The sequence below is a fragment of the Chelmon rostratus genome, chromosome 18, assembly GCF_017976325.1.
Source record: "Chelmon rostratus isolate fCheRos1 chromosome 18, fCheRos1.pri, whole genome shotgun sequence".
NCBI classification, from domain to species: Eukaryota; Metazoa; Chordata; class Actinopteri; order Chaetodontiformes; family Chaetodontidae; genus Chelmon; species Chelmon rostratus.
This window is the reverse complement of record NC_055675.1, coordinates 16311213-16336935: the sequence shown is the minus strand read 5'-3', so window position 1 is coordinate 16336935 and position 25723 is coordinate 16311213. Positions and strand designations below refer to the sequence as shown.

General features: G+C 42.7%; 2 protein-coding genes across 2 annotated transcripts in view; one reads left to right on the top strand and one right to left on the bottom strand.

Moving 5' to 3' along the window:
• Positions 1 to 3435: 3435 nt before the first annotated feature.
• Positions 3436 to 9973, top strand: sytl3 (synaptotagmin-like 3). The gene is made up of 13 exons (XM_041959002.1): positions 3436 to 3621; positions 3935 to 4144; positions 4998 to 5065; positions 5469 to 5520; positions 5613 to 5679; positions 5771 to 5843; positions 6349 to 6476; positions 6772 to 6894; positions 7080 to 7249; positions 7344 to 7440; positions 7522 to 7692; positions 8341 to 8422; positions 9479 to 9973. Exons 1-12 carry the CDS (start codon positions 3500 to 3502, stop codon positions 8377 to 8379), a joined length of 1320 nt encoding a protein of 439 aa, XP_041814936.1. The 5' UTR covers positions 3436 to 3499; the 3' UTR covers positions 8380 to 8422; positions 9479 to 9973.
• Positions 9974 to 10876: 903 nt separating this feature from the next.
• ezrb (ezrin b) overlaps positions 10877 to 25723 on the bottom strand; it is a 32298-nt gene continuing 17451 nt past the window's right edge. Inside the window, exons 5-14 of the mRNA XM_041958151.1 lie at positions 25403 to 25677; positions 23621 to 23704; positions 23374 to 23520; positions 19360 to 19456; positions 18691 to 18854; positions 16378 to 16508; positions 15109 to 15269; positions 13623 to 13715; positions 13078 to 13317; positions 10877 to 12461 (exon numbers count right to left, since the gene is read on the bottom strand). Coding sequence (XP_041814085.1) covers positions 12297 to 12461; positions 13078 to 13317; positions 13623 to 13715; positions 15109 to 15269; positions 16378 to 16508; positions 18691 to 18854; positions 19360 to 19456; positions 23374 to 23520; positions 23621 to 23704; positions 25403 to 25677 — 1557 coding nt within the window. The 3' untranslated portion in view covers positions 10877 to 12296. The remainder of the gene's footprint in view (positions 12462 to 13077; positions 13318 to 13622; positions 13716 to 15108; positions 15270 to 16377; positions 16509 to 18690; positions 18855 to 19359; positions 19457 to 23373; positions 23521 to 23620; positions 23705 to 25402; positions 25678 to 25723) is intronic.

Genomic DNA, 25723 nt, shown 5'->3' with positions numbered 1-25723 from the left:
TGCTGCAAGGCATATCTGTCCATACCTCTCCTGCTCTCTGTGCACTTTTCTCCTGGCGTTTTTCATAATGATTCGATGTGTGAAAGGCTTATAAAGATATTAATCTGTTTCTGATGGATGCATGAGGTGTGTTGACATTCTGTTCATTCACAAGAAAACTTTGCTTTCTCTTGTTTCATAACTTTTGGTTCATCTGTCTGATGTGCAACTCGCTTGAATCATTATTTCCTTTTTCACTGCAGTCTTGCATGAACGTTTGCACAAGCAGGTGCAACTACTGCTCATCCTCTCAGAGCAGTACAGTGAGAATTAACTATAGAGCGTGAGCTTCCTGTTTATTTTTAACATGAAAGTTCAGTTACTGTAAATAACTGCATAAAGACAAGCTGCTGAAAACCACTTGGAAACCCTTTGCATGGTTTTAAAAATACCCAGATGTCAACACCACGCAGATGAATTCCTGCACAGCATTTTGAGATTCTCTCAGCTCATTGCAGGGTTCGCGTGACCTCGTCATGTTTTGGAAGAGCAGGTCATTCTTTCTAAAGTGGAAGGGCCCGCAGTTTGTGTGTCAGAGCTCGTGGTTTGCGAGCGTGGCCGTGACAGTCGAAGGGTTTTCATTTGGAATTTACTTGTGGTGATCAGGCCAGCCGTGAGCGCAGACATGCTGCCAAGCTCGGCCGGCTTGAGTTATGCAGTCGCTCACACGGGTCTTCCAGGAAACTCTGCTCTGGGTGGGAAACGTGTAAGAGACCATGTGACCTGGTCTTTCTCACGGCATTCAGACTCCATATTTGGGTCCCGATCAGTCAGGTGTCCTTGACTGTGACTGCTGTGGTGGGCTGATACGGGCTCCCACCGTCTCTTCTCGGATGTTAACTCAAACTCACCACTAAACCACAGACAGCCTGAATCATGATGGCCCTTTATATAGTAGTGTGATGATGATGATGACAATCATCCTCCATTACGAGTAAAAGCCTCCTATCAACTTGAGGGCTACTAGTCATCAAATATGGAACATTAAATATTTTTAGTATATGTCAAATGTAACTTATTACATTTTGGATAGCTTTTCTAACATATGTTTTAAATTGGGCAATAAAGCCAGCAGTTACATTAACTCACCTGTAGATGTCTTCTCAGGTTTGACATGCAGCATTTAGATGTTGACAGCATTTTCACCGCTGGTAAACAATAATAACGGGGTTTAGCTGGAAATATGGCAGAGGGAGGGAGGTATTCCTGCCCTGCAAAAAATCTGCAAAGCAGCAGAATGAAGGTTATATTCTAGAAGCTTCCTCCCCACCACTGCAGACTAGCATGAAGAAATGCCCGCTGCATCACGACCTTCCTCCAGTAACATATTTCACATCTTGCCTCACTGATATTTCCGGCTGGGGAGAATCCCTTCAGATAATGACCTGTCCCTCTGTGAGCCGGGAGGCCTAATTACAACTGACACTGATTATTTTCTCCGGCCTCCTGGCAGCTCTGGATAGTAACAAGGACAGACTCTTATCTTCCAGCACAGCCTGGCATCCAGCTATTCAACAGGCCACTTCCTCTCCTCTCCCTCATGCTTCACTAGTCTCCTACTGAAGAGGAAAATGCTTTTACTCCACACTGAGATGTGCACAGTTTGATAATGAGACCTTATAATGAGATACATGAGAGCTTAAAGGTGCAGTTTGACATTTTGGGGATTGTGTTTGTTCACTTTCTTGAGTGAGATGAGAATATTGATACCACTCCCATGCCTGTATGGTAAATATGAAGCTTAGCATAGCTTAGCATAAAGACTGGAAACGGGGGGGAAACAGCTAGCCTGGCTCTGTCGGGAGGTAACAAAATCTGTTAGGAACTCTCAATCAGTTCAGTCGAAGTCAATGGAAAAACACATTTAAAATTACAGACAGCACCAGCGTTTCGGGTGAGTTCAGCTCGAGGCCGAGCACAAGCAGACAGAAAACATCCGAACAGTTGGTACGTCGGGGGCGAATCAACATGGAGAAGTGGTCAGAACTGTATTCTGTCTGAAAGCTAAAGCTAACTCAGTTTTTACACGTTGGTTTTTGTACTGAAAGTCAGATTTTGTTAACGCTGACAGAGCTAAGCTACCTGTTTTTTCTTCTTCTTTTTTGGATTGGCATTATAGATGCAGCATGGTCGTATTGCTGCCCCCTCAGTCTGGATAACATCATTGCAACCAATATGAATGCTATGAAGGAAATCCCTTTTCTGCGGGATGTGCGAGGACTCTGCACACTTTCTTCCTTTGCATGGATTAACTCCTGCACTGCAGAAGAACATGTTTGACAGTGTCGGCCCGGCTGCACTGACTCTTCTGATCAGGATGGTTTTTAATCAGGACCAGCCCACTCTTCAGCCCACTAACCTGAGTCTCATTACTTCAACTCGGTCTGCTCTTCCTCCCCCGGAGGCTGTGACGATGACTTGCGTAATAAGATGGTTTTGATGACAGAAGGCATTTCCAGTGTACCTTATGCAAGTGATAGTTCTGGCTAGCTGTTCCCTCCTGCTTCCAGTCTTCATGCTAAGATAAGATAAGCTAAGCTAATATAATACAGACATAAGAGTGGTTTCATCTCACTCTTGGCAAGAAAGCAAATGGTCCAATTTCCAAAATATCAAACTTTACTCTACAATAAAGCATTAACTACAAAGTCTGTAGTTACAGGCTTCTGATCTTTATGTACAACATGTTAAGCTTCCAGTTATGGCTTTCTTTTTGGATATTTAGCCATTTGAACAACATTTGAATAAGCCTACTGACCTGAATAAAGAAGAAAGACAGAGCACAGACGCACGTCAGCCATCAATAATGCAGAGGTTGGCATTTGGTTTGTTTTGCAGCGCTGCCATCAGTGAAGCATCACTGCTCTTCCTGCAGCTGAGGAAGCGGTGGTGCTTCGCCCGCGGAGTGGCTTACCACTGGGGAGAAAAAGCCTTGTGATACTGATGAAGGAGGGGAAGACGAGGACACGAGCAGTCTGAGGAAAGCTGAGGGGGAATTGAGGATTTGGTGCTTAAAAATATTGAATGCATTCGTGGCTTTCAGTTTCAAATCTCATCAGATCCTGTGTCGCTCTGAGGTTACTCCATCTGAGGAACTATTTGCGTCATCACTAGACTTCTGAGAAACGAATATTAAAAGAGGGTTTTCCCACAGTTGTAGGGGTTCACAGTCAAGTCTAATCATCCAAGTGGAAACACTACAACCGGCTGTATCTGCCGCTGACGTGGATGGAGACTCCACAGGGATGAATATCAGGAGAAGGGGGATCGTAGCAGCGCACAGAATAACCTTTACTATCTAACTCTTGTCCTTGACTGTCTCAGCTGCTCCAGGAGGCTAAAGAGGAGGTCCGAGTCCAGTAAAGGGGAGGGTTAAAGAGGAGGGGAGGAGGAAACAGGAAGAAAAAGAAGCAGCAGAGAGGAGGAGAGGCAGAAAGAAGAGGACCAGTGAGAGTCACAGATGATCAGAGACTGCTCTGCGAAGATGGATTTAAGTTTGCTTCAGACTCTGGAGAGAGAAAGAGTCCTGGAGGTTCTTCGGAGAGACAAACAGCTGCGTATCATTGAGGAGGACAGAATCAGGTGAGTCATTTTTGACCACTTTCATAGATGCTTCAGGCAAGTACTTATTACTGATCCTGAAAAGAGGCTGCGTTACCAGCAAGAAACAAGCTTAACAAGGCTAACAGACAGCTTCGTACTGTTTTCAGCTGCTTCATTCTGGAACTCACTGTGCCATCCAGGGTATTTTATGATCTGGAGAAATCACATTATAAAGAAAATAATATAATCAAATGAACTGAGAAGCAGTTTTACACTCTAACACTGACAGAACAGACGTGTTCTTTGTGAAGAAAAGTGCAAATGTTTGTTTTTCCCTCCATCTTCACCTCAGGAGGATGAAGTATGAGCTCCAGGAGCTTCGGAGGAGAGGCGCAAAGAGCTACACCCGGCAGTACGGCGAGCGGACCTGCGCCCGCTGCCAGAGGCCGCTGGGAAAGTTCTGGAACTCGGGCGCCGTCTGCCGCGGCTGCAGCCACCGGATCTGCAGCAGGTGCCGCGTGGGGGCCGCGGACTGGAAGTGCACGGTCTGTCACGCCTACAGGTGAGCTCACACAAAGGAGACTGAAGTATTTGAGTCATGGTGCACAAGTCAGAGCAGGAGATGACTGTAGACGTGTTCACTTAACTCGCTGTTTGGATGATGACACCTTTTCCTTCTCTTATTTTCCTTTAAACTTTAACTTAGCAGCTAAAATCAACATTTTTAGAATGACAGTGTTGAATGACGAACCCTTTAGAGAATGACATCACCTGAACAGGCAGCTCTGTTCAGCTCCACAGAGTTTTATAAGGAGTTTCAGCTCATGACCTTTATGTTTTGTTTCACTCTAACCGCTCTCGTAGTGTCACTTTCGCTCACAGCAGACAGCTGTTTGAACTAAAAAAATCTCTAAAACCTCACTGTACACTGGCTCCCCATCACCAAACAGCAGACAGACACAATTAGCAATTAGCTGGTAAACATTTGGAGAGCATTTAGCAATAAACGAGCCAGAGCTTCCCTTCAGGACCTGGTAGAGACCAAAAAGAGAGCAAAAAGAGAGCTTACCATTTATCAGACTCAACTCCAAATGAATGATAATGCTGCTTTGTGTCTTCTGGATGTGTTAATAAGTATCTGTTTGCCAGCAGTTTCACTATATCAACTTAAAAGGAGATGATATGTCAATTTTGTGCTCACAACTTGTTTCTGCTACCCCCAAGTGGCCAAAAAATGTTATTGCAGGTTTAATATACAGGATATATTAGTCACCTGAAAAGTCTTTAAATATGTATAATTAAAAATAAATGTCAAGCTAAAGTAAACACTCATGTATTCAGGGGCAGGAACCAGCTGTACTTGCTTTTTTCAGTTTTGTAATTTCTGCTCGTTCTGGTGTTTTTCTTCCCCGCAGGGACGTGAAGATCCGGTCTGGAGACTGGTTCTTTGAGGAGAGGGCACACAAATTTTCAGTCATCACAGGTTTGTTTACAATACTCATACTGCATGTACATTAATCGTTTGTATTAATTATTGATGCTATCATCCAGTTTGACTACACCGAGTCATTAAATATGGATGATCTGAGTTCAGCTGTTTGATTATATGGGCTTTAAAAGTTGCTGAATTATTCACTGTTATCAGTGTTGTCTTAATAGGCTGAGCTGTGATGTTTAAGTGTGTGTGCGGCACTTTTGGACTAAAAGGAACATTTGAATGCTTTCTTGTGTTTACATGCTTGCTAGTTGTGTCAGATTTGGCCAGATGAAGGAGTTTAATGACTTTCAGACTGTTTGGGGAAGTCATATACCTCAGATCTGACTGTGTGTGGACGTTTGTTTTTCATGTTTGTGCTGTGTCATTCTTAATATTCATGTATTTACAGACAAATATGAGACAGTTGGGGAGAAACTGTTAAAGACCTACAATGTGCTGAGGTATGAGGAATTGGAGCTGCATTCATTCATTAAATGAAATAACTAGAATATAAAACACAAAGTGACGTTTCATTTTCTCGTATTTTTCACAGTCATATATCAATCGTACCTCCCACTCCCCCGCCCTACTTGGATTACCACTGTCTGAGCAGATCAGGGGTAAGACACTGGCACATTTCACAGCTTTACGTCACAGTAAAAGTGTAAAATCTATGAACTGAGCGCCAATTAATTGTGTTTCGACCTGCAGGATTGGAAAGACTCAAAACCTTTCACCAAATCTATGGAAGGTCTCATGGCTTCCTTCACCAGTCATATTAGAAGTGAGTATCATTAAAACATTTGCTCAAAAACACACAATATATCACATCAAATATCATCAAATGTCTTATTGATACAGCCTGGTATTTAATTTGTTCATTTTGGGAGCTAACGTGGATACATCAAAGAAATATGAGCATGAATATTGCCAGTGAGCATCTGATCAGAATCAGAAGTATCGCTTCCTCAGGACGTAATGTGATGATCTGAATCTACGCGCAGTGATGACCACACAGGAAGCGTGCCTGGAATGAAGCGAAGCAGCGAACGCTGCTCTTACCTCACCATCTTAACTGCACCAGCAGATGTTGCACACGATGATGAGCACAGATAGCAGCAATGTGTTGCATTTGCTGTAAAAAAAAAAAAAAAAAAAAAACCCACTCTGATATCACACAACTTTGTGAGATGATGAACTGGAAATTTTCCTCTTGCTCTAAATACTACATGTATGTTTTTCCTTGTAAGTTAACACCCTCTTGTCTGACTTCTCTTTTCTCAATGCAGAGATTTCCATGTCTCAGACCGACATGCAAGCAGACCTGCTGAGAGTCGACAACGGCCAGAGAGGGTCGTGCTTCCCCTACAGCACCCAGAAGAGCCTGTCTGACACCGAAATCAACAAATACAGCAAAGTAAGTCAGCTGCAGGGCTTCATACGTTTAGTGCAGCGAGGAACGCCACTGAGCTCAAGGTAGACGATGAAAAAACAATATTTTCACATGTACTGGCCAACTAGCCTCGCTAAAGTCGAGCGGTGGGAACAAATGCAGCCCAAATCAATTTTCAGGCTCCAAATGGGCTGCTGTGACCTCTGAACGAGGGGCTTCAGGCAATCTAAGACCTTTACTGGTCCCTGCTGGTGACAAGACAGAATAACAATCAGTCTGTTGAGGCACAGCAAACAAATGATCCTCCTCCTTCCTCCAGCTCTTCAAAGGGCCCAGTCTTCCAAACCTGTTCAAGAAGAGCAAAGACAGTGACCAGGAAGGCTCCTCCACGGGGGCGGAGGAGGAAACGTCCTTCGGTTCTGAGTACTCCGGAGGAAAGAGAGTAAGTAGAAGCTGATAATCAGAGAAAAAAAAGTGACATCCTGTGACATGATTGTAATCACTGCAGCCTCCTAGCTCAGACTGCACGTTCTGGGCTCCTGTTAATAGAACCGGAAGTCCTCCAGAGAGACTTTCTGCACTTTTAATCATAAACTGGGAAGCTACAGCCCATATTTTACCCCCCAGGGCAGCAACAGCAGCATCAGCACAGACTGCGGCCTGTTCGAGAGCGCCGGCGCGTCCGGGGAGCTGGAGCTGGCTCTGGCCTACAACACCGACGCCTCCTGTCTGGAGATCACAGTCGGCGCCTGCAGGAATCTTGGCTACGGAGACACCAAGAAGAAGAAGTGTCACCCGTGAGGATCTGATGCGCTGGATCATGCACAGTATGACCTCACTTCGTTGCTTGATTCTTCATCAAAACCCTCTATGTGTCCCTTCTTTGTGCAGATACATCAAACTCTATGTGCTGCCGGAGAAAAGCGGCAAAATGAAGACGGGGGTGAAGAAGAACACGACTGATCCGGTTTATAATGAAGTTTTAAAGGTAGAGAGAAAGCTGTTCTCACTGCAGCAGTTATGGCTGTCAGTTCGGTGTCGCACCATGCTAATTAAATGTTTTTGACAGTATCACACAGAGCGCCACCTGCTGTTTGGAAAGAGGCTGCAGGCCTCCGTGTGGCATTCGGGCACCCTGACGAGGAAGGTGTTTCTGGGCGAGGTCCTCATCCCGCTGGATGGCTGGAGGTTTGAGGACAGGGCCTCCCAGAGCTTCAACTGGTACCCGCTTTGTCCAAAGGTAAACCAGAGCAGAGGAGGCTCCAGACATCCAGCTGTGATGTGAACTGAGTAGATTTAGTGGTTTTAGAGGGGTTGGTAGTAATTTGCTGTCTTTGGACAGAGCAAGGCTAGCTGTTTCCCCCTCAATCCAGTCTTTACGCTAAGCTAAGCTAAGCTAAGCTAACCGGCTGCTGCCTGGGCTCATAGTTATAAAAAGTTATTTTATCCTTCCTGCGGGTCATTTTTAATCTAATTCCATAAATTTTTATGTCAGGATGTCCTTTTTCTAATCGTTTTAACTTCGTTTGTTTATTTTCCTAATTGATTTTTCCAAATGACTTGCAAATGTAATTTCATGATGACGTTTATCATCACATAGTTCTAGTAAAAGGTAAAGGTCAAACTGTGATTGAATGAAACTGAAAAGAAGCAATAATAAATAACATTTTATTATACTGAGAAAAATTGATTACTTTATAATCCCATATGTTGTTGTGTATATTTTGTATGTATGTATTCAGATGTATATATATATATAATAAAATATATTATATATATATATATAATATATTGAACACATCAGGTCTTCATAGTTGTCTGAGGGATTATTTTTAGTGGCTGCAGGTGAACTTATTTCCCTCTTCTTTCTTGAATTTCTGTGAATCAGGCCGAGAGTCCAGAAGGGGGCGCCATGGAGCAGGTCTGAGGAGAACTGCTGGTCGGAGTCAAGTTCAGCTCCCACAACCAGGGTGAGCTCCTGCAGCTCTGCTCCCTAAAATGTCTGCAAACACACACAGCTGTCTGTTCGCCACATAATACAATATTTATAAACTGTAAGGATAATTGAATGAAAGCGCATGAATAATCCTTAAATTGGAGTTGTACAAAGGATGATATCGCAGTTGTCGGTATGCACGAAAACACTACATAGTGTCAGATTTTTGGAAAGGAATGAAAGCAGCCTTGTGTTTAACCTGCTAGTTTATTTCTTTATTTCTTTTTCTAATTAGTTTGGACACTTTCTCAAACCATACGGAGCATTAAATCCTCCAATCTAAAATGAACTATGAATATCACCAAAGGCTACTTTTATTATCTTTTTCAGACTGGGTTGGGATCCACTGATGATGCTGAGACATTGTGTGTGTGATATTTGGCTTTACAAATATTACTGGCAGAAAGATAGAAAATTAAAATAAGCATACTGTTGGTTATGGCTGTAAATGGAGGATTTACAAGTTTGTTTACCTCCCTCATCATTATAGTAGATCGTCATGTATTTTCAGGTGTGGTTTAATGTGTTACAGATGTGCTACATGTAATAACTAACAATTCAAACAGTGGGCACCCAACACTTTGAACTTCCCAACAATAAATAAAAGCTCACATTTTAAGAGCTACGTGGAGTGAAAGCAGTGTTTAAACTTAATAACACACCACGTTCCACAGCTGTCAGGTCTTAGTTCTGTTATTTCAGCACTAGGGGTCAGTAGAGCGTCTCTTTTGGACACTTTCATGACAGACATGTAGTCTTGCTCCATGGCAATGATCGACTGTCCTTATCAAAGGTGCCAAACACCTTCCCATTAATGCAAACACTGCTCTGAACACCTGCGTCAGAGTGTAAATACGCCTCTTTGTGGCCTTGCGTGTCTCTTTGTATGTGCATTTCAGTGTGTGCAGGCCTGCGAGGTGTGTTATGTGTGTTCTGGTGTGTGTTTATGAATGCATTAAAGAGCGTAAGTGTTTAATAGGCTTAAGGGTGTGTTTTTATACCTATTTGTGTGTGTGTGTGTTGTGTTTAGGTGTCTGACTCTGTGACTCCGGGCTGTTGGACTGAGTCTCCAGGACGGCTCTCTAAGCCTGTGGGACCAAAGCCCTCCTGCCCCTCTGAGGGACCCCTGGGAGGGACTCAAAGAGACCCTGGTAACAGCAGAGACTCCCGTTATCACGGCCTTTATAACTAATACTCTGTAACCCCACTTATGTCACATCAATAAGTATATAATCAATTAAGAAATGGTTTATAACATGCTATAACTTAGTTGTAAGCAGACATAAAGACATTTTTAAATTATTAATGTATTTGTCAACAACAACTCCTCCTGTGAAGCACTTGTATCAGTAGTATGATATAGTTGGAATCATGAATTTATGATATTAATGTATTTATTTATTTAATTTCATTCTAATCATTATATTTATTAATAAAATATTTATTTATAAATTCTTGGCTCTCCATTCTGAAGTAGAAATATGAAGTAGCAAAGATGGAAATACTCAAATAAAGCACAAGTACCTTGAAATTATTTCAGATTTAAGTGCAGTACTTGAGTAAACAATAAACAATTTATTAAGGGTCTATGTTAAATAAGTGGGGTTGAAGTGTGTCACCAGCCCGGTTTAAAACTAAAGCTACTCTTCAGCATTCAAGGAATCTTTCAAATTAGATTTCCTCCTCAAAGTGATGTTCTGTCAGCGGAGTCAAGCAGCTGAACATCCATGCAAATGAAATTACTGGAAGAGACACTGGGATGATATTTCTCACTGATGAAATCTGGAGCCAGCCAGCTGTCACTACGCAGGAAGTGGTTGACTCTCCTCAGCGCTTCCTTCTGCACAATGAGGCCTTTCTAGTCTCCGTGTAAGCAGCGTGTGAAAGACCCGCTCAGTCTCCGGTTTCACAGCGCCGCGAAGAAGAAAAAAACAAACACCGGGCCTGTGGACGGAGTGCTGATGTCACCGACCTGGAATCCTCTGTTAACCCCGTGTTCTCCAGGGGTCACCATGACAACCGGCGTTCGGTGCCCAACCACAAGCGGCGTGACGTCACCTTACCCGTTCTCGCCGAAGTCCAGGATGACGCCAGCTGACCGACTCAGCGCTTTGTATAAATTCAAAGAAATATGCTTTCAAATTATTTATCTGTGAAACTAAATTACTTAATGACTAAAAGCAAATTCACCCTCCTGCCCCCTTTATAACAAGTCTACAGCCGCTAGCAGCTCTTGAGGCTTTACTTTGGCGATATGGCTAAATGCTAACATCAGTATGTTAACAGGCTTACATACATATACAAAGTAAAGTGAGTAAAATGCTAATGGTTAGCCGCAATAGTTCACCATGCTCATCATCTTAGTTTAGCATGATAACACTGGCTTATAAGCACTAAATGCAAGAGCACAGAGTAAAACACGCTGATGTGTAATCATAGATTTTTCTTTATTGCCAATAAGTTGAACACCTCATTATAAAATCCTGCTCATATACAAAGGCCAGCAGAGCTGTGTGTTTTCATTACAATGTCAGTAGATGCTACTCTAGTCCATGTCCAGCGAGAGGAGAGGGAGACGTCGGTGTTACATTGTCTGAGTCAGTCCACTGTGACCAAGCTGCAAAATGAAAACTCTTTTTTAGAAAGTTCACCTCAACCCTCATTTTAATCTCACTGGAGGTCTAACACTAAAAGACCAAATGTTTTCAAAGTTATGTAATTTTTTTTCTTTTTTTGCACTATGCACCTTGGCTAAGAAGTTGCGGACCAACTGTCTAGGACTGAGCCCTGCAGAGGGACAGCCAGAGAGAAAGGCCACTTAGGAGGGTAAAAGCACACAAACACATGCTCATCTCTCACCCAACAGCGACATGACACAGAACAGAGAAATAAAATATATTAAACCTAAGTGTCCCAGTCAACACAGTGCTCTGAGGGTGAAGACATTCCTCAGCATGCTGTGAACTGCACGGCAAAAAAAAAAAAAACTAATCAAAAGTACCAAGAACGATAGCAATCTCCTTCACTGATTTAATGGTATGCAGCTGGATATTTCCTACAATAAAAAATAATAATAATTTACAATTAAATCTCTTTAATTTAGTGATCTAAAGGAAAACGTATTGGAACATAAGACTGCTATTATTTTGGTCAATATATAAAACCTTTGAAACATATTTAATGTTTTCGTTATCATTAGTAGATAGCAAAATAGCAAAAATATACAAACCAAGATGAAATACCCTTTTTAATGTCCCATATACAGTATAAATATCAAACTAGGCATGATTTTAAACTACTGTATAGCAATATTAAACATATATGGAAGTGTTCAAATATAATGGAAAACGAAAACAAAACATACATTTTCCTGCTTATACTGTTTCCCCCTTTCTGAGTGGTCGCTATTAACGACAAACTGTCCTTTTCTTCCAACACGACAAATGACAGACATCAAAAAGAAGCGAGGCTTTGATTACATATCGTATGTGCGCGTCATGAAATAATAATAAAATTTCTGCTAGTCCCTACTACTTCATCACACCTCTGGATAAAAACAATCATGATTTGGTCTGAGTTGATCAAATTACACACATTCAAATACACAAATAAGATCTGAAACACTAAGAAGAGAAAGGTTTTGGCACTAAGTTTTCTCCAAAGGATTTGCAAAGCCCTGCATACCGTCAGTCTCTCTGCGAGTGATGCTTCTGCTGTGCTTATACTGCTCCAGTTTAGTCTGCAAACTGCTGTGTGCTGTGCATGAGTTTGTGTGTCGATGTGTGTCAGCCGAGGAGCGCGATGTAGAGACCATTCAGAAAGGGTGGGAGGCGGAGGGCCGAGGATTTTTATAAGGCCTCGAACTCGTCGATCCTCTGCTTGGTGTTGCCCTGCCTGATCTGTCGCAGGGTCTTGTATTTGTCTCGGCCGGCCCGGACGTTCTCGCTGTGGAGGAGGTCGTTCTGGGTGTTCTTGGATTCATCGCGGGCCTGAGCCAGCTCTGAGGTCAGGGCCTGAGGGCAGAGAAGGAGGTACGTGAGATACAGTTCTAGCATAAAATCACCACTGACGTCCTGTCTGTATGTATGTATATTTTTGAAAATGAATATTTTCCTCCACGTTTTTTGGCCTCCCAACAGAATTTTAGGTCACTAAAACTGAGATTTTTGAAAACGTTCTTGATAGTGCAGATTTTTTGTGGAACAGCATGCTGGGAAACGATGATGTAATTTGCACATGCCCATTATTGCTTTGTGCAGCCTGAAACAACAACAATGGCCGACTGCTGGTTTGTTGACGTTTGGTTAGTGCTGCTAGGTCCAAATACAAGTTAACAACTTAACTTAGCAAGTGAAAACAGGTGTCAAATTACTAGAAATAACTAGCTACTGTTGTTGGTGTCTTTAAAGGAAAAGAATTTTCTTCTCTGGTGTTTCACTTCATCGCCACCTTCTGGCCTGGCATGCCCGTTTTTGCCTTCTCATGTGTAAGGAGATATTTTGTAAAACGAAGGCTGTGCTGAAAGAGTTAGATTTTTAAATGAAGGGGAAAAATATCCGTTACTGCCTCCTTCACTCATTCACTTCTCCCTGTATAACACACTCAGTAGTGTGAACTTTCTGCCCTCACCTTCAGCTGCTTCTGGACGCGCTCGTTCTTCTCGGCCTCAGTGAGGCGGTCCTCCTCGTTGCGGTGGTCGTTGATGCCTTCGGTCTGCAGGTCGGCGCTGTGCGTGCTGGTGTTCTCCTCGCTGTCGCTGTTGTCGTCCAGGTGGTCGTACATGGGAGGAGGTGGAGGAGGAGGGGGCGCCGTCATCACCATGTGCAGCTCCTCCTTGGTCTTTATCAGATCGTCCTGGGCCTCTCTGGCCTGGTGAGAGCAGAGGGATCAGAGACACAGAAGGCCGGTCAGTTTTCAGTGGTACAAACTCTGAATTTGTTCCTCTCATTTCTTTCCTTTTATGATTTGTATTTGGTTTAAAATAACAAGCAACCAAACCAAATAAAAACAACTGCGTTGTTTACTGGACAGTTTTGGCAGGTTAGAGGATTTGTATTAGCAGAGAGAGAGTCTTAACTAATCTAATTCCAGTCCTTGTAAGTATCCGGCACTACCTCTGACAGAGCCTCAGTATATACTGTACACTGCAGTTTGCCCTCAGTCAAAGCTCTCACCCTGAGCTGCCATGTGTTGACCTCCTCCTCCTTGCGTCTCCTGGCCTCCTCCAGCAGGGTGATCCTGTTTGTGTGCTCTGCCAGCTCTGAAGCCTGATACAAAACAACAGGAGAGACACTTAAGAGTTCAGGCATAATACACGTATGTGGATAAAGCTGCTGCTCTCATAAATCACACAAATGCAAATGATCAAATTGCGCGAAGAGAAAGTCTTGATTTTCATTCTTTGCAGAACAGCTGTTTGTTTAAAGCTAGAACACCTGCAGCGGATTTTCAGTCTCGAGCGCCTCCGTCAGCAGCTGAGTGACATTTGAATTAAGCAGAACCAAAAGTGATTGCATGTGAGAGTTTATCCGTCAAATCCACCAGCAAACATCTTATGAACTCATCTAACGGAGAGTATCGGGAAGACTTTGACAGAGTGAAATCAATAAAAATGTGTTTATAATACTAGTTACAATTCTGTGCAAGTATCAACTGATTGTCTGAAAATCTGAAAAATAAATTAGCAAAACAAAAATATAAAAGATGGATAGAAAATACTTATGACCACTTTCTGACAGAACTATCAGAGCAACGTGAATATGAAAACATCAGCTGATGAAACGTAACCAGGCTCTGAGCAGCGTCTGTGGGTGTTGTGGTGCGTTCCTTCTCACCACCACAACAATGTGCACAGCTTGTCCTTCACCACCAGACTGAAGCAACCGGAGGCTCGGTATTGAACAGCACAGCTGCTTAACTGCTCGCTGTGCGTCTGTGCGAGCTGTGAAGACGCTGAACTGACTCCAGCCCACAGTGGAGCACTTGGCTGTGACGCTGTTGTGTGAAAGGTGTTCAGCTGGAAAGCTGGTCACTTAGTGAAAACACAGGGGCACGGTGTACTATTATCAATAAGTAACGTGCTTTCAAACATTTAAAGCATGTTGATAAATGACTCCCGCTGTCCTTTTCTGTCAGTCGGGGGAAGTTGCACGGAGACTTAAGCGTCTTAATAGGGTTTAAGTATAAAAGGGTGTCGCAGCAGGTGTCTGTCCGATAAACCCGTGCTGGTGTATCTGGCTGAATGTGGAACCACGGCTTTACTGTCCAGGCTGTTAAAGTGAACGAGGGAGCAGTCCACACTCCTGTGGGTGGTCCACAGCCGAGCGGCTCGGGGCGAGGGGGCGGTTAGTCTGAAGTAACGGGGTGTGGTCCAGCTGGACGCTACAAAGTGGTTTTGTCGGGAGCTATAGTAGCCAGGCACTGCTGAAAAACACCACCCTGTATTGTGCCTGGTACAGACCAGGACAAAATAAAAAAACAGCTGAGTGTGGTGAGGCCCTGATGGAAAGGTCTGAATTTATCTTGCAAACAAGGTGCAAACTTTTGAGATTTTGGACCTGCTAAACTTTTCTTCTAATTTAAACAGAAAGTTATCAGCCTCTGTTGTGCCACTGCTGAAGACTTGTTTAAACAACTGCACGGCGCCATTAAAATACTGACCAGCTGCTCCTGACTCTTCTTCTGGTCCTCAGCCTGGCGGGCCAGCTCCTCTTTAGCCAGCAGGGCAGCCTGACGTTCTGCCTCCAGGCGAGCTGCCTCCTCCTCGGCTCTCCTCCGCTCCTGCTCCAGCTGCATGGCTCTCTGGAGCTGGTCCTGCAGATCTAAAATAAAGACAGGAGGGAGAGGACAGGAGGTATGAGACGAACTCTGCGCGACCGCAGGCAGAAAAACACAAAACTATGTGACATTTTTTATGCTCACAGCTACTAGCATGTAAAAGAAAGAGGCTAATCGATATTCCAGCTACAATTCCCTGACTTTCAGAACTATGAACCTGGCTCAAAATGAACTACAGTTTATCATGTTCGTGGTAATGAAGGAACATGTCACCCAGGCAACAGTGTGGCCTGCTGGTGTGTTTTTAACAGCTTTTGGATGAAAATGGACCTAATGTTGCAAGACCAAACACAAGTAAAGGAAGTAAAATAATAATCTGCAAAAAGTAAATTAAAAAAACGTATTATGTCCCGTGTCATGCTTGTACTGGAGAGTATTTCCAGTGTTAATAGAGAGCTGCTGTAGTGAGACAGTGGATAGAGACAAAGATCTAATTGGACGGAAGTACTAAAAGTCCTGGGCAATGAAACTCGTTCGATGACTGTGGCCAAATAACACCGCAAATCATTCGGCACTAATTTATGAGCAGGGAACATGTTAATCATTGCTAAAGAGGAAGCCCCAGAGTCCCTTAATTATCAGTCTTATCAACCTAATGGCTGACTGTATGTAACTCCGTCAACAATAAGCGCTTCCTGAGGTTGTACAAAACAAAAACAAAGAACACTGCTGGTCTCTCTTTCTCTTTTACTGCCGGGTGTAGACCAGATCTGACTGCTAAAACTAGACAAAGAGTCACACATGTGTTTCGGGTTTGGACACTGGAGCAAATCAAATCAAATTTTAGAAAATGACAAATGGTGAGGCTTCGTATACACAGATTACGTCACTGCTCAAGCAGATGCTTAACCGTCCTGGCTCACAGTCAAACCGACTGTAGTATTCATCATCCATGTTGTTTACAAAACAAGTGACCTGCGTGTATAACCCGTCAGCCCCGTGTTCACCTAACCACATGATCACATGTACGCAGGCAGTCCAACTCTTCGAACACACGCTCACACTTTCATTCTCAAGGTTAAGCGACGTATTGTATGAGCCGCTTAAAGGCCCCGAGAGTCCTCAGAGCGGCGCCCCTCCCCCCGCCCTCACCTTTCTCCGCCTTCTTGGTCTTCTCCTCAAACTGGAAGAGCCTCATCATCAGATCCTGCTTCTCTCGCTCCATCTGCTCCTTCTCTTTCTCAATGGCCTCCCTCTTCTTCTTCTCGTTCTCCAGCTGGGCCCTGCAGATAAGACGCAGCCGCGGTGAGCCAACAAAGGGAGCCCACACACTTGATGGATAGTTACGGCTGACGGACGACAGCCGGCGCACACACACTGATACACAAGGCTGGATTCAGCCCATGGATGCACGGGCTGCTCCATTAGCACTGTTCAAAATATTAAAACATCTCTGTGACACACAGTCGACTCTGATAGGAATCTCACATGTTGGTGAGGCCTCACAGCTCAAATTTACAAGCAACAAAATCCGTGTTTAAAGTGTTTAAATAAGATCCTGTGGAACAAGGCTGGAAAAGGACTGTAAAGATTTTAATCTGCTGTGGATTAATGCTGCGTCCATCAATTATGTTTCCCATTAACTGTTTAATCTTTAAAATCAACCATCCGAAATCCAAAGATATGTAATTTACAATGATGAAGTGTGTAACAGTGAAAGGTGGGACTGCAACTCACCATTATTTTCATGATTAATCATTTGGTCGATTGAGTGTGAGCAAATTTTGTTAAGTTTACTATCATAAAATATTCATATATGAGATACTGGAAAATTAGGATTTTTGCCATTTTTGCTTTAACGATTGATTTTATGATTATTTAAACAGTTGTCGATTAATTTCTTTGCTCAGTAAAACACTTTAACGATGAACAAAATTGTTGTTAAATTAATTTTGTGATGATTGACAGATTTACAACTAATCTGAAATTAAAAATGAATTACTTCGGTCAAAATACAGTAAATATTTACGATTTTCTCTTATTTAAAACACATACTACAACTAAGGGCCAGTCTTTTACCTTAGTTGTTGCTCATTTTGAGTCTGTTCGCTACTGTATATGCACACTTTGTCAAAGAATTGATGAGAGCTGCAACGATCGATTGCTCGTACGTTGTATTTATAGCTTGGGTATAAGTGAGAGGGTGGATGTGGCTCAGGGGGCCATAGTCCACAGCAATAGTCCACCAATTAGGTCGGGGGTTTGATACCTGGCCCTGCAGTCCACATGTCGAAGTGTCCTTGGGCAAGATACTGACCCAAATGTGCCATCAGTGTGTGAGTGGTTATCGCTCCTGATGAGCAGGTGGCACCTTGCATGGCAGCCTTTGCCATCAGGGTGTATGAATGTGTGTGTGAATGGATAAATGCTGACTTGTAAAATGCTTTGAGTGGTCAGTAAGACCAGAAAAGCACTGTATAAATCCAGACCATCTATAGTATCTATTTAAAAAAATCATGTAAAAGTTGTAATGTAAAGGAAAACTTTTGTCAGGGGGCAGGTTGAACAGTTCCTTACATTATTCTGTTACTTAGATTGATCTGATTTCTCCCTCAGGGTTTAATTAAGTCTAGATTAACCACCTTAAGTGACTCATTGCAAACCACCTTGTAACTGTGTTTGGACACCAGCCCGGCCTCTCACACACACACACACACACACACACACACTGACCACTGTGAGCTACTGTGTGTGAGCCCGGACTGTCTGCCGGGGCCTGGTGATCTAATGCCTCTCCCGCTGGTATTTACTGTGTTGTCTGCTCGGCGTTACATCACTGTGTTTGAACAGCTGTACGGAGCAGACAGTGGGCCGACAGCTGCAGCTGAGACCGGGGTCAACGTCCATTCACTTTCAGTTCAGCCAATTCAGGAAGCAGATTTCCCGTACTTTAGAAGGAATGCTGCATTATTACCCTGTGAGTGGTTTCACTTTACATGTTGAACTGCATGACTTGAAGGTGGCTGAGAATAGTATCTGCCATTGTAAAGCTGGTTCAGACAGCAGAGAAGGAGGTGGAACTATTCATAAATACTCTGCTGGGCTTAACCTACTTAATGGAGCACTGTCTCATGTTGTTACTCCTTTAAATAAATGTGAGGATTGAGCTGCGACGATTAGTCGATTAGCGGATTAGTCAAACGACAGAAAAGTCAACGATTTTGATTGATGAAGCTGCAGCTTCTCAAATGTCGGGAATACTTGATTTTTCTGTTTTATGCGAGTATAAACTGAATATCTTTGGGACCTTGGGAAATATTGCCAGGCAGTTTTCACCATTTCCTGACTCTCTACAGACCAAATGATTAATCGATTTATCAAGCTGCGACCCTCAACTCTTGATAGTTTAAATGACTCATATATTTTCAACATATCACATATACTTGTTTCCAGGTGTCTGCGTACCTCTCCATCTGCTTCTGCTGCTTCTCCTCTCGGGCCTGGGCCTTCATCTGCTGCACCTCAATCGTGTCCGGCTTGCGGCGACGCATGTACAGCTCGTGGTTGCCCATGCACAGCTGCAGGATGCGCTTGTTTATGCGCAGTCTCGGCGCATAAAACACAAAGTCCTGAAATGTGGAGAATCAGATAGGATAGGATAAGAAAGGGGAGGAAAAGTGAACAAATGGCAGGCTCAATTAAGTGTTCAGCTGCCTGTTAATTGTGCTTTGCTGATAAAGGACAAAGACTCCAGTAGTGGCTGCAAGCAGCTGCAGGGAAACGTTTAATACAGATTACTGCTACAGACAGTACTATAGTGATTGCTCCACTTAAAGTGAGGGGTAAAGTAGCCTGGTTTACACTGATACAGCATATGCTTGTGTGTGCGCTGCCTTGAAAGCATGTCCTGCTAGTCCAGACTGAGGAGATTTCTCTCCACTACAGAGAAACACAATGCCACAGGTAAAACGGAAGCAGGCGGCTTCAGTATGCACACATGCTGCAACTTAATAAGCTCTGAAAGCTTTAATTTATCACAAGATTTTAAAGGGAATGGGAGGCGTTTAAAGAGAAGAGTTTTTTCAGCATGTGCAGAATCTGAATGCTGGCCGATGCTGCTGAGGTATTACTCACCGGAGACTTTTTGTCGATGGGCTTGATGATGAACTTCTTATCGTTAAAGGAAATGTTTCTGATCTCACTCCAGGGGAAACCAATCTTTGGGGTCAATCTGAGGAAGTGAGCACACCAACATGATGTTATACTGTGATGCTAAATTAGAATCTTTTGATCTATTTTGACCAAGAAAAGAAAAACACTATTATTTAATATGTGTTATAACCAGGACATTATTTGCAATGTCTACGCTATCAGCCAAATGATACACAGTACACATGTACTCACAACAGTACGTATCATTAGTGCAGTTCAAATCATTCAACAGACAGCCCCAAAAATATTAGATTTTGGATGTGCAACAACTATTTGAAATTATACGATGAGGACAAAACCAAAATTATAGTTGTTAGTGCCGATTCTAAAAGAGACTAAATTACATGTGGCAACACAGATCCAATCTGAGGCAAAGAGGTGTCATAGATAAGTGTTGAACCGTATCTTACTCATTCTGAGAAGGTTTTATCTCTGTGCACGACTGCACTGCTTTGAATCATCCAAAAATCAGCAAACAGACTTCGGCTTGAACAAATTGCAGCTGCAAGTGAAAGAGAGCCATTGCATCCATTTGCTCAAGTCTGCATTGGCTTCCTGTCTCTTATAAAATTGATTTTGAAATTGTGTTATGACTGAACAAGGCTTTAAATGGTTTAACACCTTCATACTTAGGCGACTGTCTCTGCCTTGATACTACCTTTTGAATCTTGCTTTTAAACAACCTGTATCTTTGCTTTTACGCCGCCTTTTCATTTTAATGTTTTAATCTTTTCAATACACCTTTATGTAAATCACTTTGGGCTACATGGTATATTGGAAATATGCTATACAAATACAATTTATTATTACTTAGTAATAGAGCAGACCAGAAAAATAATCTGGAACTATTTTGATAATCAGTTTCATTTTTTAGTTGTTTTTCATGCAAAAATGACAAATATTCTCTGGTTTCAGCTTTTCAAATCAGAGGATTTGCTGCTATTCTTTGTCATATATGTAAATAAATTCAATATCTTTGGGTTTTGGACTGTTGGTCAGACACAACAAGCTAATTGAAGACATCACTATGGGCTCCGAGAAATTATGAATGGCAATTTTTCACAGTTTAACATTTTATTAACTAAAAGATTTGAATCATTACTAAAACACTTGTCAGAGCAACTGCTCATGAAAATAATCATTACTTGCCGCCCTATTCTATTTAGTAATACAGATGACAAGTCGTTCCTTTCAGTCAATCCACTGCTACACACTGCGAGTTAGAATAAAGCTCTGTCAGGCTGACTGTGAACATGGATTTCTGTATCCACTGTTCGAGTATGAGGGATGAATCTAGGGTGTGGCTCGTCGTTGTATTGTGCCAGACAAACTGAAAGGATGCCAATCTCATTCAGCACAATACAAAGTAGCACTGTAAACATTGACAAGCCGATAGTGTTGTAATCTAGAAAGGCAGCCATCCGCCCCACAGCGAAACTCTGCTGTGACACCATACTGACTGAACTGGAATTTCACTCAATTACTGACCCTGACACATGCTTGAGGAATTGAGAAAACAATGTGGAAGTTATCTCAGCGATTGACTATTTCTGTCAGAGCCTTGTGGTTTATTGAGCCGTGCTTTATCAATGGATTCATGTTTGTACAAATGGCTGTCGTCATGACGCGGGTTAGAAAACTTTTGCTGACAGCTTTAGAACGGGAAAGACACTGTGGCTGGTGAACATGCAGCTGGATTTCATCAGAAAGTCGGGCTCTCAGTGACAAATATTACTAATGTATGAGAATAAACTTGTAATAGTTGGGAATATCAGCATTTGATTGCAATGGCTAGTGGAACCAGTAAGTCAAAGAACATTTTTCAGAACCAGATACTGTTGCTGTCTGGGTACATGCCAAAGTCACAACTAAGCCAACAGAAACGCCAACTGTAATTATGAAAAAGTAAAAGTCTAATCTTTTATATATGGTTTAATATATTGATTATTTTCAAATTAATCCATTAATTTAACTAATGTCAAATCAGTGATAAAATAGTAATGTCCTAAAACCCAGCATGAAGTCTTCAGATTGATTGTTTTGTTTGACTAACAGCTCTACACTCTTGATGGAGTTCTTTCTTGACAGCTTACCTTCACATTTGAAAAGCTGACAGCTATGAATGTTTGGCATTTGTGCAAGAACATACATATTGAAGCGATTAATCAATAGTTGCCTGTGTGTCAAAAGATATTAGCGAAACATATTTGGGGGTTCAGACACTGTTGCAGTCAATAGTCTTTTGTTTGGTGAGAAAAAGAAAAAGTAAGAGGCGTGCTAATACGTTTTTGATGTGTTCATTTCAGATGCTACAATCAGTGGTATTTGCAACAGCTTTTTAAGAGTCAAAAGTGACCTAACTGGTTTTACAGTGTTTGACTAGAATGGTTGCTAAGACAAAACCTTGGCTAAAAACTCAATAAAATGAGCAGTGCTGTGATTCAACAGAGCAGCAGAGCATATAAGGAGTTAAACCAGCACCAGGCTCTGCCTCGGTGAAGCCTCGGCTGCACTGCTGCATTGTGGGCCAGCTGCCCTCATTGGAGAGACAGTGTTGTAGGTTACCCTCACATTCTTAAGTGCCGCACAGCTTGAAAAACCAGTCGGCGTAGCCATGGTTACAGCAGAGGGCACCGTGGAGGAGAGGCATTTCTTTGCTGATCCCAGGGAGCACATAAAGAGACAGACTCACACGAGGAGCCGGTATATCCTTCAACAATGTGTTCCTCCCTCTTGTTGGAGGTTTAATACCACAGTTAAGAGACAATAAGGATAATTAGAGACTGGGTGAACTTTAACACAATAGCAGTTACGGTAATTAAGTCACTTGTACTTAAGAAGGCACTCTTGATATGATACATGAAAAAGAGTTAGCCAGTAAAGGTTCAATTAGAGGCCTCATGGGCCAGCTGACTTGCTAAACTGTCATTACCCCATCACCGACTTCGCTGTATTCAGTTCTTCCACCAAGGCAGACAAAGTAGACCACACAGCTTTCAATAGACGCTGGCATGAAAGCTGACACACTGCAGCCAGTCTAATATGGGAAGAGCTTCAATCTGGCAGTGAAAAAGAAAACTCAGCCAGAGCAGTGTATGGCTGGCGGGTCAGTGACTGAAAGGCAAGTCACCTGGGATGAAGTGCTCCTTTAGCACAGTGCACTTCAGTCCAGTAACCCCACAGATGAGGCCACCAGCCACAGGAGATCTCAGAGCTCATTTCACCAAGTAAAGGGTGATTACCTCCCAAAGTGTCCTGCCCTATAAACAAAGTGGCAATCAAAAGCAAGACCAGGCTGCAGTCTGACAACACCCTTCCACAGATCTCAAAAAGGAGGTTTCCCTTGAAGCACAATGGCAAATAATACAAAACAACATACAGCAGGGATTTTACACAAACCATCTTCAGTATAAAAGGCACACAAATGTGCTTAGTGCCTCAGGAGGTAGCTTTTATCATGCAGCAGTATATAGGGTAGTAATTGTACCTCAAAGGTGTGAACAAAAGAAGTCCTATGTGTCCTATATATCAACAAAAGACGATGACACACTCACTCAAAGCAGGTACAAATCTACACAGCACAAATTCTAAATCATATTATGTGATAAACTTATGTGACAAAAGTTGCAGGGAATCTGCAAATAAATTTAATGCTGCTGAAAAGACCTAAAACATTAAAGCAAATTCCCGAGTTTATCATTTTCGAGTCTGTCTTTGAAGACATTCCTTCAGAAGACTGCATCCATTTGGCCTTCATTGTTATTCCTGTCATACTGTCTGCACAGGAACAGGAATAGTGATGAAGCACTGACATGGACCTGGCCCAGCCAGTTTCGCTCTGTGTCACAGGGCTGCAGCAACTGTAGGAGCAGGGACAAATGCAGAAACAGCACAGACGCTAACAGCACGGCTGTTTCCATCAAATACAAGGCTTACTTGTCGTCCTTCTCATAAATGTTGAGTCCCAGGGCGTCCACTCCCAGCCACAGCTCTGTTCCCTTCTTATTCTTGATGTCGAAGTAGTTGACTCCGTACATTTCCAGGTCCTGGGCGATCTTCAGGTACTCTAACATAGCATCCTCCCTGCAAAAATGGACAGAGGACAACAAGAAGTTATTATTTAGATGTATTCTTGAAGAGCATGAACTCAAAGAGGGACACGTTAAATAAAACACACACTCACTTCAACATCCCACGGTGCTCCTCGTGCCACACCTGAATCCTCTCCTCCCATTGTTCTCTGGATAACTTGTGCTGCTCCAGGACTCTACAGAAAGAGAGAAGGAAGTAGCAAAGATCAGCTACATGCACGCAGAGACCAATAACAGACAAGACAATCCGATGTGTGGCTTTGGTTTGATGAATAACATTATGGGCTCCATTTTCATGCAAGCACTGCATTGTGCAAAAGTGCAATTTGGAGTCAAGACTGATGCATTTTGTGCACCGTCAGACACCCACGCACCCCTTTCTAAAATCCCATTAACCCCTTTTATTCATGTTTTGTTCTCCTTTCATTATACATTCTCAAATGAGCAGACACATTTAAACACTCCGAAAAAATCTGTTTTACTGTGAGTTAATATTAATGTCTGATTCTTAAAAGCATCTCGTTGCCACAACAGCTACGGTAGCATGAGGATATCAATCCAGCTGCTGAAGCTATCCTACACAGATGTTTTATTTGTGCAGCGCAAATCAATCAATCAGTATCCACCAGACAATATGTCCACACATATGACATCAGACATCATCATGTCTTCGGGAGCATATTTGAGCTGCTAGTTTTTCACACATACAAATCATTGCATTGCTCCTGGCTTATTCAGGGGATGAGAGGAGCCGGTACAACTGTACATGACTGTCACCAGTTCCCGGCACACCCACATAAATTGTACCTCATTATTATCTGAGCTGAAGGTGCGCCGCCTGCTTTCAAACGTGAAAATACCAAAAGCATGCCGCCACTTTCTTGGCACACTGTTCGTGGCGCACTTCACTTTACCTTGTGGCATGCGGCATGTTAAATGAAGTGATAAAGCTTTGATCTTCCTCTTCAATGCTCGGCTGAAACCGATCACTTGCTCCGTTATCTTTGTTTTCACCCTTTTTGAATTTTAACACGTGTATGTTCTGTATGTATAAAGTTGAAATGTCAACTTTATATACTGGCAAAGACAGATAATCTGACAGGTGGAAAACAAACACCCACACAAATGATTCAAATGTTTTCGAGTCGTCATTATCCAGACACCGTGATTGTTAACACAACTCATCCTTCTCTTTTGTTTCTTTGGATTCCAGGGTGGAGAAGATTTTCTTTGCGGCAGGTTCAACCAGTGTCGATTAGTGCTGACTGCTTAAAGTGAGCAAGAGCTGCCTCCACCGCCCCCAGCGTTTTCATATGGTATTATTGTTCCCATCGCTGTCGCAAAGACAACTGGATCCCTTTTGTTTTCCTCAGATCCTACTACAGTTTTATCAGTATTAGATTGGTGACAGTCTCAGAAAATATCATGTTTCATGATATCACAGTCTGTGGTATTAAACAATTATTATCAGTTACAATGACTTGAATGAGACATGGAATTTGAAACCAAGCCATGTTAGATTAATGTCTGCATTATAGCATGTTAAATTATCTACTAAATGAAAAATAACATAAACCGCGTGCTTTTCAAATAATGTCCTATGATTAGGGTAGAATTCCAAATGTTCTTAATAACACTAATATAGTAGAATTCAATAACATAGATGAGTAAATGTACATGGTATGAGGGCTGTAAATTTTCATACCATGCTACACTGTATAACCATAACTACTGCAACCGTAGAGCCTAGCGACCTACCAGCACCACAGGAAACACTGCATTTGTTTCCAAATTTGCATGAAGAAATGACCAACACCACTTTGAAAATAAGAGAGAAGAAGAGGCTCTGTTCTGAATCTACTGGCTCATCTCACCTGTGTGGCAGCAGGCGTTCAGACACCAGGTATCCAGGCCGGTGGACTTCTTTGTTGTAGTCTCCAAACTTGGCCTGAACAGAGTAGGAGGCCAGCAGCACGGCCGTCTCTGGTGGACAGTACACCTCGTCGCTCAGGATTCCCTCCTTCACCTGCAGGAAGAAAAGCTTCTGGGTGATGTCCTGGATCAGCTCCTCAGACACATCCTCCGGGAAGAACTTGGCCCGAAACTTGAACTGCAGCGGGTTTTCCTTCTTCACGTCCTGGGACGACACCTGGAGAGGAATGTCAGTGTAGTAATGTAACATCCAGTATCATGTG